We start from the raw sequence: 15,386 nt of genomic DNA, 5'->3' as shown, positions 1-15,386 counted from the left end.
GGAGACCCCAGACCCCGCCCCCCGGGCCGCCTGAGTGGGCGGAGACCCCAGACCCCGCCCCCCGGGCCGCCTGAGTGGGCGGAGACCCCAGACCCCGCCCCCCGGGCCGCCTGAGTGGGCGGAGACCCCAGACCCCGCCCCCCGGGCCGCCTGAGTGGGCGGAGACCCCAGACCCCGCCCCCCGGGCCGCCTGAGTGGGCGGAGACCCCAGACCCCGCCCCCCGGGCCGCCTGAGTGGGCGGAGACCCCAGACCCCGCCCCCGGGCCGCCTGAGTGGGCGGAGACCCCAGACCCCGCCCCCCGGGCCGCCTGAGTGGGCGGAGACCCCAGACCCCGCCCCCCGGGCCGCCTGAGTGGGCGGGGGGCGGGAGGCGGGCCCGGGTGGCGACAGCCCCGGCCGGGGTGCAGCCTCACGACGAGTTCCGGGAAAGCGGCGAAGGTTTCAGTTGTGTTGGGAGAGGCCGGCGAGTGAGGTGCAGGTTGCGGTTCCCGGGAGGCGACGCGAGGCCCCGGCTCCGGCTCCGGCCTCCACCATGCGCGACCTGAAGCAGCAGACCGAGGCCATCGTGGAGCGGCTCTTCGAGGAGTCGGACGATTCACAGGGATCGCTGGAGACCGACGGCATCTCAGGTAGAGGCGGGCAGAGAGCTTGGGCCCGAACCCGGGGAGAGAGAGAGAGAGAGAGAGGGCGGGCCCCGGGGTAGGGGCTATCGGTCCGCCGTCTGTATAAAACTCTCGCCCGGCGCCCTCCCGCGAGTTTCGGCTTTGCCGGAGGCCGCAGTCCCTTTTAGTGACCCGGGGCCAGGGAGCGTCTCCAAACCCTGGCACGGGGAGCGTCTCCAAACCCTGGCACGGGGAGCGTCTCCAAACCCTGGCACGGGGAGCGTCTCCAAACCCTGGCACGGGGAGCGTCTCCAAACCCTGGCACGGGGAGCGTCTCCAAACCCTGGCACGGGGAGCGTCTCCAAACCCTGGCACGGGGAGCGTCTCCAAACCCTGGCACGGGGAGCGTCTCCAAACCCTGGCACGGGGAGCGTCTCCAAACCCTGGCACGGGGAGCGTCTCCAAACCCTGGCACGGGGAGCGTCTCCAAACCCTGGCACGGGGAGCGTCTCCAAACCCTGGCACGGGGAGCGTCTCCAAACCCTGGCACGGGGAGCGTCTCCAAACCCTGGCACGGGGAGCGTCTCCAAACCCTGGCACGGGGAGCGTCTCCAAACCCTGGCACGGGGAGCGTCTCCAAACCCTGGCACGGGGAGCGTCTCCAAACCCTGGCACGGGGAGCGTCTCCAAACCCTGGCACGGGGAGCGTCTCCAAACCCTGGCACGGGGAGCGTCTCCAAACCCTGGCACGGGGAGCGTCTCCAAACCCTGGCACGGGGAGCGTCTCCAAACCCTGGCACGGGGAGCGTCTCCAAACCCTGGCACGGGGAGCGTCTCCAAACCCTGGCACGGGGAGCGTCTCCAAACCCTGGCACGGGGAGCGTCTCCAAACCCTGGCACGGGGAGCGTCTCCAAACCCTGGCACGGGGAGCGTCTCCAAACCCTGGCACGGGGAGCGTCTCCAAACCCTGGCACGGGGAGCGTCTCCAAACCCTGGCACGGGGAGCGTCTCCAAACCCTGGCACGGGGAGCGTCTCCAAACCCCCCCCCCCGGGGACTGGTCACTCAGAGCGTTCAGCTGTTAACACAAGGCCCCGGACTTTGTGTCTCTACCAGGGCTGCAGGTCTTTGTTACAAATCCGAGTACATGGAAACCAGTGTCCCCCGTTACCTGTTGAGAGGTGTCTGCTTATTCTGTAACCTGATGGGCAATTTGTCAGACTTAATGTATTATTTTAGAGATGTGCCTGGATGTGGAGCAGTACATCAGGGCTGCCAACCTCCAGGAATTGTCAGGAGTGAGATTCATGGCCAGACCGAGTGAGATAGATCACAAACCCATTGAAACATGGAGCTGTTTTTATTTTTAGGACTGAGACAGCTTGCAATTTTAGATACGTGTGTGACTTATTATAAAGGCTTGGTAAGTGTATATAATATTCTACATGTATACTACACACTAGTATATATGTCCACATTATATAATGTGCACACTGTACTACATCTATACACATACACATATATATATATATATATATATATATATATGTAAGACTTGCATTTATATGGTGCCTTTCAAGACTTCAGGACTTCCCAAAGTGCTTTCCAGACAATGAAGTACTTTTGAAGTGTAATCACTGTTGTAATGTAGGAAATGTGGCAGTCAATTTGCACACAGCAAGGTCCCATAAACAGCAGTGAGATAATAACCAGATAATCTGTGTTTAGGTGTTGATTGAGGGATAAATATCGGCCAGGAGAACTCCCCAGCTCTTCGAGTAGTGTCATGGGATCTTTTACGCCCATCTGAGTTAGTAAAGACGGCACCTCCAACAGTGCAGCACTCCCTCAGTACTGCACTGGAGTGTCAGCCTAGATTTTGTGGTCAAGTCCCTGGAGTGGGACTTCAACCCGTGACTTTCTGACTCAGAGACGCGAGTGCTAACCACTGAGCCCTGGTTGACACTGTTCTATGTTCACACACTGTATATCGGGTAAATTTTGCAGCACTTTCGGTGGTCTGAGCTCATATGATGAGGCATGTAAGGCTGCGCTCCTGATTTGCTGAGCGCTCAATTATGAGGGACAATTTGAGGCCCAATCATGAGGCACCATACCGGCATGTTTCATTTTATTTGAATCACATGCCAGTTTGACTCGGTAGTAGCACTCGCACTGCTAAGTCAGAAGATTGTGAGTTCTTAGAAATCCCTCGCAGCAGAGGAGAACTTCGGCCTGTACACCGCCATCTGTTTCCTCCCTCAGCTGCTACCTCCACCTTCAAGAGAAACTGTGTTGCAGCATAATGAAAGAGTATCTGCAAAAAGACTGTGTACAGTCATATAGTACCTCCCATGCTTGATGGGTCCCATGAGCAATATGGAGCAGCACAGTTACCTTTACTGTGCGATACTCCCAGCTCATCGCTTCTTCCTTTGCAGCCAGGTGCGAGGGGCCTGGGTGACTCTGTTGTTTTGATTGACAACCTCCCTCCATGGAGTTGGCATCTGCATTTTTGCTTGAGGGTGGTCTTCAATCCCAAATAGGACCTCCCTCCTTTGGTCCTCCAACTCTGCATCAAAAGGAGCAATGTTGCTCTTGTGTCCTCCAGGGATGAAGGACTTCAGTTACGTGGATAGACTGAGAAGCTGGGGCTGTTCTCCTTAGAGCAGGGAAGGTTGAGAGGAGTTTTGTTGGAGGTGCTCAAAATCATGAGGGGTCTAGACAGAGTAGATAGAGAGAAACTTTTCCCATTGGCGGAGGGTCAAGAACCAGAGGACATCGATTTAAGATCCAAAGGGGACATGGAGAAAAACTGTTTTTACACATCGAGTGGTTATAATCTGGAATGAACGGCCTGAGGGGGTGGTGGAGGCAGATTCAATCATGGCCTTCAAAAGGGAATTGGATAAATACTTGAAGGGAAAAAATTTGTAGGGCTACGGGGATAGGGCAGGGGAGTGGGACTAATTGGATTGCTCTTAGAGAGCCAGCGTGGACTCGACAGACCGAATGGTCACCTGTGCTGTAACCATTCTATAATTCCATGTGTCTCTGATATGCCATTGTGGTCAATCAGCCCACTTTACTCTAATCACTGCAACTTCCACTTTTATTGGAACTGCAGCCCTTTAAAAGCTTCCTCACTGGCAGCTCTGATAAAAGGGAAGATTTTAACTTGTGTACACACATTGATCTATCTTGTATACATTCACACGGTTTACGGTGTGTGTGTATATACACACTACAATTCTATATGTACTGTATGCACGAACACACTATATATACATTGGACTGATTATACACACACTCTACCATACGCACACTTGTGTATGTATGCACATACTGTTCACCATTTACAATACATTATCCATTCTGATAACTAACCATTGTAAACATCCAGTAGGCTCAGGCTCATTTCAAACCAGTTCACAGTTCTGGGTGAAGGGAAGGATTTAACAACCCCATAGACAATTGTGAATTTAAAATGCAAAGACAGCATTTTGCAGAAATCCCCACCGTCACAGAAGCCAGTCTTCAGACAATTTGATTCACTCCACGTGATATCAAGAAACGGCTGAGTGCACTGGATACAGCAAAGGCTATGGACCCCGACAACACCCGGCTGTAGTGCTTAAGACTTGTTCTCCAGAACTAGCTGCGCCTCTAGGCAAACTCTTCCAGTGGAGTTACAAGGCTGGCATCTACCCACCAATAACCTGCCCACCGATGCTCCGTCTGGGTTCCACCAGTACCACACGGCTCCAGACCTCATTATAGCCTTGGTCCAAACATGGACAAAAGAGCTGAATTCCAGAGGTGAGGTAAGAGTGACTACCTTGACATCAAGGCAGCATTTGACCAAGTGTGGCACCAAGGAGCCCTAGTAAAATTGAAGTCAGTGAGAATCAGGGGGAAAGCTCTCCAGTGGCTGGAGTCATACCTAGCACAAAGGAAGATAGTAGTGGTTGTTGGAGGTCAATCATCTCAGCCATATGACATTGCTGCAGGAGTTCCTCAGGGCAGTGTCCTAGGCCCAACCATCTTCAGCTGCTTCATCAATGACCTTCCCTCCATCATAAGGTCAGAAATGGGGATGTTCGCTGATGATTGCACAGTGTTCAGTTGCATTCGCAACCCCTCAGATAATGAAGCAGTCCGTGCCCGCATGCAGCAAGACCTGGACAACATCCAGGTGTGGACTGATAAGTGGCAAGTAACATTCGTGCCAGGCAATGACCATCTCCAACAAGAGAGTCGAACCACCTCCCCTTGACATTCAACGGCATTACCATCGCTGAATCCCCCACCATCAACATCCTGGGGGTCACCATTGACCAGAAACCTGACTGGACCAGCCACATAAATACTGTGGCTACGAGAGCAGGTCAGAGGCTGGGTATTCTGTGGCGAGTGACTCACCTCCTGACTCCCCAAAGCCTTTCCACTATTTACAGGGCACAAGTCAGGAGTGTGATGGAATACTCTCCACTTGCTTGATTGGCACCCTATCCACCATCCTAAACATTCACCACCGGCGCACTGTGGCTGCAGTGTGCACCATCTACAGGATGCACTGCAGCAAGTCGCCAAGGCTTCTTCGACAGCACCTCCCAAACCCGCGACCTCTACCACCTAGAAGGACAAGAGCAGCAGGCACATGGGAACAACACCACCTGCACGTTCCCCTCCAAGTCACACACCATCCCGACTTGGAAATATATTGCCCTTCCTTCATCGTCGCTGGGTCAAAATCCTGGAACTCCCCACCTAACAGCACTGTGGGAGAACCTTCACCACACAGATTGCAAAGGTTCAAGAAGGCGGCTCACCACCACCTTCTCAAGGGCAATTAGGGATGGGCAATAAATGCCGGCTTCGCCAGCGATGCCAGCTTCTCCAGTCTCTCTGAAATCCCTCATCCCTGGTACGATTCTAGTAAATCTTTTCTTTGATTCGTTCATGGGATGTGGGCGTCACAGGCAAAGCCAGCATTTATTGCCCTAATTGCCCTTGAGAAGGTGGTGGTGAGCCGCATTGTTGAACCGCTGCAGTCCGTGTGGTGAAGGTTCTCCCACAGTGCTGTTGGGTACAGAGTTCCAGGATTTTGACCCAGTGATGATGAAGGAACTGTGATATATTTCCGAGGCGGGATGGTGTGTGACTTGGAGGGGAACGTGCAGGTGGTGTTGTTCCCATGTGCCGCCTGCTCTTGTCCTTCTAGGTGGTAGAGGTCGCGGGTTTGGGAGGTGCTGTCGATGAAGCCTTGGCGAGTGGCAGTGCATCCTGTGGATGGTACACACTGCAGCCACGGTGTGCCGGTGGTGAAGGGAGTGAATGTTTCGGGTGGTGGATAGGGTGCCAATCAAGCGGGCTGCTTCGTCCTGGATGATATCAAGCTTCTTGAGTGTTGTTGGAGCTGCATTCATCCAGGCAAGTGGAGAGTATTCCATCACACTCCTGACTTGTGCCTTGTAGATGGTGGAAAGGCTTTGGGGAGTCAGGAGGTGAATCACTCGCCGCAGAATACCCAGCCTCTGACCTGCTCTAGTAGCCACAGTATTTATGTGGCTGGTCCAGTTAAGTTTCTGGTCAATGGTGACCCCCAGGATGTTGATGGTGGGAGATTTGGTGATGGTAATGCCGTTGAATGTCAAGGGGAGATGGTTAGACTCTCTCTTGTTGGAGATGGTAAAAAGTTAAAAACTGGATGTCCAAAGGGACTTAGGGGCTCAGGTACATAGATCATTGAAGTGTCATGAGCAGGTGCAGAAAATAATCAATAAGGCTAATGGAATGCTGGCCTTTATATCTAGAGGACTGGAGTACAAGGGGGCAGAAGTTATGCTGCAGCTATACAAAACCCTGGTTAGACCGCACCTGGAGTACTGTGAGCAGTTCCGGGCACCGCACCTTTGGAAGGACATATTGGCCTTGGAGGGAGTGCAGCGTAGGTTTACTAGAATGATACCCGGACTTCAAGGGTTAAGTTACGAGGAGAGATTACACAAATTGGGGTTGTATTCTCTCGACTTTCTAAGGTTAAGGGGTGATCTGATCGAAGTTTATAAGATATTGAGGGGAACAGATAGGGTGGATAGAGAGAAACTATTTCTGCTGATTGGGGATTCTAAGAGTAGGGGGCACAGTCTAAAAATTAGAGCCAGACCTTTCAGGAGTGAGATTAGAAAGCATTTCTACACACAAAGGGTGGTAGAAGTTTGGAACTCTCTTCCACAAACGGCAATTGATACTAGCTCAATTGCTAAATTTAAATCTGAGATGGATAGCTTTTTGGCAACCAAAGGTATTAAGGGATATGGGCCAAAGGCAGGTATATGGAGCTAGATCACAGATCTTATCAAATGATGGAGCAGGCACGAGGGGCTGAATGGCCTACTCCTGTTCCTATGGTCATTGCCTGGCCCTTGTCTGGTGCAAATTTAACTTGCCACTTATCTGCCCAAGCCTGGATGTTGTCCAGGTCTTGCTGCATGCGGGCAAGGATTGCTTCATTATCTGATGGGTTGCGAATGGAACTGAACACTGTGCAATCATCAGCGAACATCCCCATTTCTGACCTTATGGACGGAGGGTCATTGATGAAGCAGCTGAAGACTTGAGGAACTCCTGCAGCAATGTCCTGGGGCTGAGATGATTTGGCCTCCAACAACCAGAACCATCTTCCTTTGTGCTAGGCATGACACCAGCCACTGGAGAGTTTTCCCCTTGATTCACATTGACTTCAATTTTACTAGGGCTCCTTGGTACCACACTCTGTCAAATGCTGCTTTGATGTCAAGGGCACCCTCTCTAAGGCCTTGACATCCTTCCTAAAATGTGGTGCCCAGAATTGGACACAATATTCCAGCTGAGGCCTAACCAGTGTTTTCTAGAGGATTAGCATAACTTCCTTGCTTTTGTACTCTATGGGCTCGATTTTTCACACCCGCGATTGAGTGCGTTCGTGGCGGGGCGGCTGTGAAAATCGGGGGTTCCCGGGGCGGGGCGGGAGCCCGGCTACAACCCGCCCACTTCCGGGTTCCCTAGTGACTCGCTGATATGCGCGTGCAGCCCCCGCGTGGACTCCTGCCGGTAATTAAAGCCGGCAGGGTGCCACTTAAAGTAGTTAAACAGGTACTTCAGGTTGTTTACAGACCTGATTGACTGATATTTTAGGAGGGATGGGATTTTGAAATGAACTGAGACTGTTTTCCGTACTGGGGGAAACACTCCCAGTTCAAATGGACGTGTTGCAGCCATCGGCCTGTGGCAGCTGCAAAAGTCCATTTGACAGGTGGTGGGGGGAGACCCTCACTCATTGCAGGAGGCCACTCTGTCACTTGGGACAAAGTTTGGCCTCCACCACCCTCCTCCTAACAATAAAATTCAGCAACTTGCACACTTACCCCGGTGTCCAGACACATGTACCTACCTTGCGGACCCCCTCAGATGTACATCTTCCGGATGGGGGCCGCCGTAGCTGCAGTCATGACCTCCTCGGAGGACGAACAGCATCACCGGCCACGCCGTCCACCTCTGACACGTGGAGCTCCACAACACAGTGCTGTGACACATCCACCTGCACAGCAGGAGGGAGGGCAACCGCAGAGAGAGATGCATTGCAGAGGGCACTACCCTCGCCACAGGGTCCACAGACCGAGGCTCAACTTCCTGGACCTCTCTGAGCAGCAGTGCACACGGAGGCTCAGAGTCACTCGACATGTAGTCGTGGACATCTGCAGCCTCCTTCATGCCGAGCTGCTCCCGGCTGGCCCGAGCACCATCATCTTACCTGTCACTGTCAAAGTCACCAGTGCCCTCAACAACTTCTCCTCCGCATCCTTCCAGGGTACCACCGGGGACATCGTCGACGTCTCTGTCGTCTGCACAAGAGCCCTTCAAATACACCTACACCCACTCTGCAGTGACACAATGGTGGCATCAGTTGTGGGTCTTCATAGTGATCCTCAGGAAAGGGCATTATTGCACAAACCAGACAAGATTCGCAAAGATGTGGCAGTAGTGGTGACAATATAATATGTAATGTGAGTTGATCAGAAATTAAATATAAGTAAAAACCATGACAAACCCTCAAACACCCTTGTGCATCCCCTTCATGCTCACGACACGTTTGCCTTACGCTTCCTACTGCACATGTGTGATGCATGCCCTGTGGCTGCAGCACAGGTAGTGGCAGGTTGAGTGAGGCTGACTGTGAAAGAGATGCATGAGAGGGTGAGTATGAGATAGAGCCATGTGATTGTATGAGGATTGGGTTGAGTGGTAGTGGCGGGATGAGTACTGGTGAGGTGAGTAAGTGTAGGTAAGATGAGGATGAGCTTTGAGTGGGTGTGAGGGGTGATGTGACAGAGTAGTGTTGGCAGTGCAGAAGGAGATGTGGGGTGGGGGCGGTGATGTGGCAGACGGAGTGTAGGGGAATGAGTAAGTGTACTCACTTTGGCTGACCTACTTAGGTCATTGAAGCGCCTCCTGCACTGTATGCAGGTGGGCGATATGTTGGTGGTGCAGGTGACCTCCTCTGCCACCTCGAGCCAGGCCTTGATGGCAGAGGCAGGCCGCTTCCTCCCGCCCGCCGGGGGGAGGATCTCTGTCCTCCCCCTCCTCCTCACCCCATCCAATGATACCTGGAGTGAGGCATCATTAAACCTGGGAGCAGCATTCCCCCTGGGCTGCTCCATGCTGTAATTTTTGCTATTTGTTGCAGCATCAGTCAGTGGAGGACTGCCCCTTTAAATAGGGCTCCTCCAGCTGACAGACCTTGCTGCGCATGCGCAGTCCGCCCGTTGCGCAGCTTACCAGCGGGGAAACCCGGAAACCAAGGTAAGTGGCTCCAATTAGCCTGCGATTCCGTGGCTCCAATTAGCCTGCGATTCCGTGCGGAGCACACTGATTTCACGCGCCCAGTCGACCCCCCCCCCCCCCTGCTGAGAACCCGCTGCCCTGCTAATATCGAGCCCTATGCCTCTATTTATAAAGCCCAGCATCCCGTATGCTTTTTAATCAGCCTTCTCAATTTGTCCTGCCACCTTCAAAGATTTGTGTATGTGCACCCTCAGGTCTCTCTGTTCCTGCACCCCCTTTAAAATTGTACCATTTAGTTTATATTTTCTCTCCTCATTCTTCCTACCAAAATGAATCACTTCACACTTCTCTGCATTAAATTTCATCTGCCGTGTGTCAGCCCATTTCACCAGACTGTCTATGTCCTCCTGAAGTCTGTTACTATCCTTCACATTGCTTACTACATTTCCGAGTTTTGTGTCATCTGCAAACTTTGAAATTATATCCTGTATATCCATGTCCAGGTCATTAATATATATTTAAAAAGAGCAGTGGTCCTAATACTGATCCCTGGGGAACACCATTTATATTTCCCTCCAGTCTAAAAACAATTGTTCACCACTACTCTCTGCTTTCTGTCCTGCAGCCAATTTTGTATCCACGCAGCTACTGTCCCTTTAATCCCATGGACTTTAATTTTGCTAATAAGTCTATTATGTGGTACTTTATCAAATGTCTTTTGAAAGTCCATATACACAATATCAATCGCACTACCCTCATCAACCCTCTCTATTACTTCATCAAAGGACTCAATCAAGTTAGTCAAATATGATTTTCCTTTAACAAATCCGTGCCGGCTTTCATTTATTAGCCCAGACTTTTCCAAGTGCCAATTTATTTTGTCCCAGATTATTGTCTCAAAGTTCCCTCCCTCACCACTAACATTAGGCTGACTGGCCTGTAATTGCCGGGTTCATTCCTCACCCTTTTTTGAATAGCGTTGTAACATTTGCAATCCTCCAGTCCTCCAGCACCATCCCCATATCTAAGGAGGATTGGAAGATTGTGGCCAGAGCCTCTGCACTTTCCACCCTTTCTTCCCTCAGTAACCTAGGATACATTCCATCTGGACTGGGTGACTTTTCTACTTTGAGTACTGCCAATCTTTAAGTACCTCCTCTTTATCTATTTTTATCTTATCCAATATGACTACTACCTCCCCCTTTACTGCTACAATGGCAGCATTATCTTCTCTAGTGAAGACGGATGCAAAGTATTCATTTAGTGCCTCAGCCATGCCCTCTGCCTCCACAAGAAGGTCTCCTTTTTTGCCCCTAATTGGTCCCACCCTTCCTTTGATTACCATTTTACTATTTATATGTTTATAAGTGACTTTTGAGTTCCCTTTTATGTTAGCTGCTAATCTATTCTCATATTATCACTTTGCCCTCTTACTCCTTTTTTTAGATCTCCTCTGTACTTTCTGTATTCAGCCTGGTTCTCTCCTGTATTATGAACCTTACATTTATCATAAGCCTCCTTTTTCTGTTTCATTTTAATCTCTATATCTTTAGTCATACAGGGAGCTCTAGTTTTGGATGCCCTTCCTTTCCCCCTCGTAGGGATGTGAATACTCTGTACCTGAACCAACTGCTCCATGATGTGGAGATGCCGGTGATGGACTGGGGTTGACAAATGTAAGGAATCTTACAACACCAGGTTATAGTCCAACTATTTTATTTGAAAATCACAAGCTTTCGGAGGCTTTCTCCTTCGTCAGGTGAGCGAGTGTGGGATTCCATGGAAGGTTACCGCATTTATATTCAGAGAACAATATCTGGTGATTACAGATAATCTTTCCAACTGCCCGTTGTCAAGGCAATCAAAGTGTTCAGACAGAGTGATGTTACCTACAGGACCACCGAATACACGGACGGACGGAGAACGTTTGTTCGCTGGTGGGGTTACGTGTAGCGTGACATGAACCCAAGATCCCGGTTGAGGCCGTCCTCATGGGTGCGGAACATGGCTATCAATTTCTGTTCGATTTTGCGTTGTCGTGTGTCTCGAAGGCCGCCTTGGAGAACGCTTACCCGAAGATCAGTGGCTGAATGTCCTTGACTGCTGAAGTGTTCCCCGACTGGGAGGGAACCCTCCTGTTTGGCGATTGTTGCGCGGTGTCCGTTCATCCGTTGTCGCAGTGTCTGCATGGTCTCGCCAATGTACCATGCTCTGGGGCATCCTTTCCTGCAATGTATGAGGTAGACAACGTTGGCCGAGTCACAGGAGTATGAACCGTGCACCTGGTGGGTGGTGTCCTCTCGTGTGATGGTGGTATCTGTGTCGATGATGAGAGTAGGGGTTTTCCTTCCGGATGCCCTGGAGCATGGTACATCGGCGAGACCATGCAGACACTGCGACAACGGATGAACGGACACCGCGCAACAATCGCCAGACAGGAGGGTTCCCTCCCAGTCGGGGAACACTTCAGCAGAGTCCAGAGTCATGAGTTCAAATCCCGCCACGGCAGCTGGCAAATTTAAATTCAATTAATTAATTAAATTCAATTAATTAAATAAAAATCTGGAATTAAAATACTAGTATCAGTAATGATGGCCATGAAACTACCGGATTGTCGTAAAAACCCATCTGGTTCACTAATGTCCTTCAGGGAAGGAAGCCTGCCGCCCTTACCCGGTCTGGCCTATATATGACTCCAGACCCACAGCAATGTGGTTGATTCTTAATTGCCCTCTGAAATGGCCTAGCAAGCCACTCAGTTGTAAAATCTCGCTACGAAAAGTCATAATAAGAATAAAACCGGACGGACCACCCGGCATCGGACCACTAGGCACCGGACACGACAACGGCAAAACACCAAGCCCAGTCGACCCTGCAAGGTCCTCCTTACTAACATCTGGGGACTTGTGCCAAAATTGGGAGAGCTGTCCCACAGACTAGTCAAGCAACAGCCTGACATAGCCATACTCACAGAATCATATCTTTCAGCCAACATCCCAGACTCTTCCATCACCATCCCTGGGTATGTCCTGTCCCACCGGCAGGACAGACCCACCAGAGGTGGCGGTACAGTGATATACAGTCAGGAGGGAGTGGCCCTGGGAGTCCTCAACATTGACTCTGGACCCCATGAAATCTCATGGCATCAGGTCAAACATGGGCAAGGAAACCTCCTGCTGATTACCACCTACCGTCCTCCCTCAGCTGATGAATCAGTCCTCCTCCATGTTGAACACCACTTGGAGGAAGCACTGAGGGTAGCAAGGGCACAAAATGTACTCTGGGTGGGGGACTTCAATGTCCATCACCAAGAGTGGCTCGGTAGCACCACTACTGACCGAGCTGGCCGAGTCCTGAAGGACATAGCTGCCAGACTGGGCCTGCGGCAGGTGGTGAGCGAACCAACACGAGGGAAAAACTTACTTGACCTCGTCCTCACCAATCTACCTGTCGCAAATGCATCTGCCCATGACAGTATTGGTAGGAGTGACCACCGCACAGTCCTCGTGGAGATGAAATCCCGTCTTCGCACTGAGGACACCATCCAACGTGTTGTGTGGCACTACCACCGTGCTAAATGGGATAGATTCAGAACAGATCCAGCAGCTCAAAACTGGGCATCCATGAGGTGCTGTGGGCCATCAGCAGCAGCAGAATTGTATTCCAGCACAATCTGTAACCTCATGGCCTGGCATATTCCTCACTCTACCATTACCAACAAGCCAGGGGATCAACCCTGGTTCAATGAGGAGTGTAGAAGAGCATGCCAGGAGCAGCACCAGGCGTACCTAAAAATGAGGTGCCAACCTGGTGAAGGTACAACTCCGGACTACATGCAGGCTAAACAGCGGAAGCAACATGCTATAGACAGAGCTAAGCGATTCCACAACCAACGGATCAGATCAAAGCTCTGCAGTCCTGCCACATCCAGTCGTGAATGGTGGTGGACAATTAAACAACTAACGGGAGGAGGAGGCTCTGCAAACATCCCCATCCTCAATGATGGCGGAGTCCAGCACGTGAGTGCAAAAGACAAGGCTGAAGCGTTTGCAACCATCTTCAGCCAGAAGTGCCGAGTGGATAATCCATCTCAGCCTCCTCCCGATATCCCCACCATCACGGAAGCCAGTCTTCGGCCAATTCGATTCACTCCACGTGATATCAAGAAACGGCTGAGTGCACTGGATACAGCAAAGGCTATGGGCCCCGACAACATCCCAGCTGTAGTGCGGAAGACTTGTGCTCCAGAACTAGCTGCGCCTCTAGCCAAGCTGTTCCAGTACAGCTACAACACTGGCATCCACCCGACAATGTGGAAAATTGCCCAGGTATGTCCTGTCCACAAAAAGCAGGACAAATCCAATCCGGCCAATTACCGCCCCATCAGTCTACTCTCAATCATCAGCAAAGTGATGGAAGGTGTCGTCGACAGTGCTATCAAGCGGCACTTACTCACCAATAACCTGCTCACCGATGCTCAGTTTGGGTTCCGCCAGGACCACTCTGCTCCAGACCTCATCACAGCCTTGGTCCAAACATGGACAAAAGAGCTGAATTCCAGAGGCGAGGTGAGAGTGACTGCCCTTGACATCAAGGCAGCATTTGACCGAGTGTGGCACCAAGGAGCCCTAGTAAAATTGAAGTCAATGGGAATCAGGGGGAAAACTCTCCAGTGGCTGGAGTCATACCTAGCACAAAGGAAGATGGTAGTGGTTGTTGGAGGCCAAGCATCTCAGCCCCAGGGCATTGCTGCAGGAGTTCCTCAGGGCAGTGTCCTAGGCCCAACCATCTTCAGCTGCTTCATCAATGACCTTCCCTCCATCATAAGGTCAGAAATGGGGATGTTCGCTGATGACTGCACAGTGTTCAGTTCCATTCGCAACCCCTCAGATAATGAAGCAGTCCGAGCCCGCATGCAGCAAGACCTGGACAACATCCAGGCTTGGGCTGATAAGTGGCAAGTAACATTCGTGCCAGATAAGTGCCAGGCAATGACCATCTCCAACAAGAGAGAGTCTAACCACCTCCCCTTGACATTCAACGGCATTACCATCGCCGAATCCCCCACCATCAACATCCTGGGGGTCACCATTGACCAGAAACTTAACTGGACCAGCCACATAAATACTGTGGCTACGAGAGCAGGTCAGAGGCTGGGTATTCTGCGGCGAGTGACTCACCTCCTGACTCCCCAAAGCCTTTCCACCATCTACAAGGCACAAGTCAGGAGTGTGATGGAATACTCTCCACTTGCCTGGATGAGTGCAGCTCCAACAACACTCAAGAAGCTCGACACCATCCAAGATAAAGAAGCCCGCTTGATTGGCACCCCATCCACCACCCGAAACATTCACTCCCTTCACCACCGGCGCACTGTGGCTGCAGTGTGCACCATCCACAGGATGCACTGCAGCAACTCGCCAAGGCTTCTTCGACAGTACCTCCCAAACCCGCGACCTCTACCACCTAGAAGGACAAGGGCAGCAGGCGCATGGGAACAACACCACCTGCATGTTCCCCTCCAAGTCACACACCATCCCGACTTGGAAATATATCGCCGTTCCTTCATTGTCGCTGGGTCAAAATCCTGGAACTCCCTTCCTAACAGCACTGTGGGAGAACCGTCACCACACGGACTGCAGCGGTTCAAGAAGGCGGCTCACCACCACCTTCTCAAGGGCAATTAGGGATGGGCAATAAATGCCGGCCTTGCCAGCGACGCCCACATCCCGTGAACGAATAACAAAAAAAAGTCAAGGACATTCAGCCACTGATCTTCGGGTCAGCGTTCTCCAAGGTGGCCTTCGAGACACACGACAACGCAAAATCGTCTAACAGAAATTGATAGCCATGTTCCGCACTCATGAGGACGGCCTTAACCGGGATCTTGGGTTCATGTCACGCTACACGTCACCCCACCAGCGAAAAAAAGTTATCTGTTTTTAACACAACGGGTC

The 15,386-nt window shown here is 51.6% G+C and overlaps 1 protein-coding gene across 1 annotated transcript in view; it reads left to right on the top strand.

The window, feature by feature from the left end:
• Positions 1-339: 339 nt before the first annotated feature.
• The window catches only part of LOC137344358 (apoptosis regulator BAX-like), a 30,983-nt gene continuing 15,936 nt past the window's right edge, over positions 340-15,386 (top strand). Inside the window, exon 1 of the mRNA XM_068007244.1 lies at positions 340-630. Within this exon, the coding sequence (XP_067863345.1) occupies positions 534-630 (97 nt within the window). The 5' untranslated portion in view covers positions 340-533. The remainder of the gene's footprint in view (positions 631-15,386) is intronic.

This window comes from Heptranchias perlo, chromosome 27, assembly GCF_035084215.1.
Source record: "Heptranchias perlo isolate sHepPer1 chromosome 27, sHepPer1.hap1, whole genome shotgun sequence".
Taxonomy (NCBI): domain Eukaryota; kingdom Metazoa; phylum Chordata; class Chondrichthyes; order Hexanchiformes; family Hexanchidae; genus Heptranchias; species Heptranchias perlo.
This window is presented reverse-complemented; position numbering and strand designations above follow the sequence as displayed.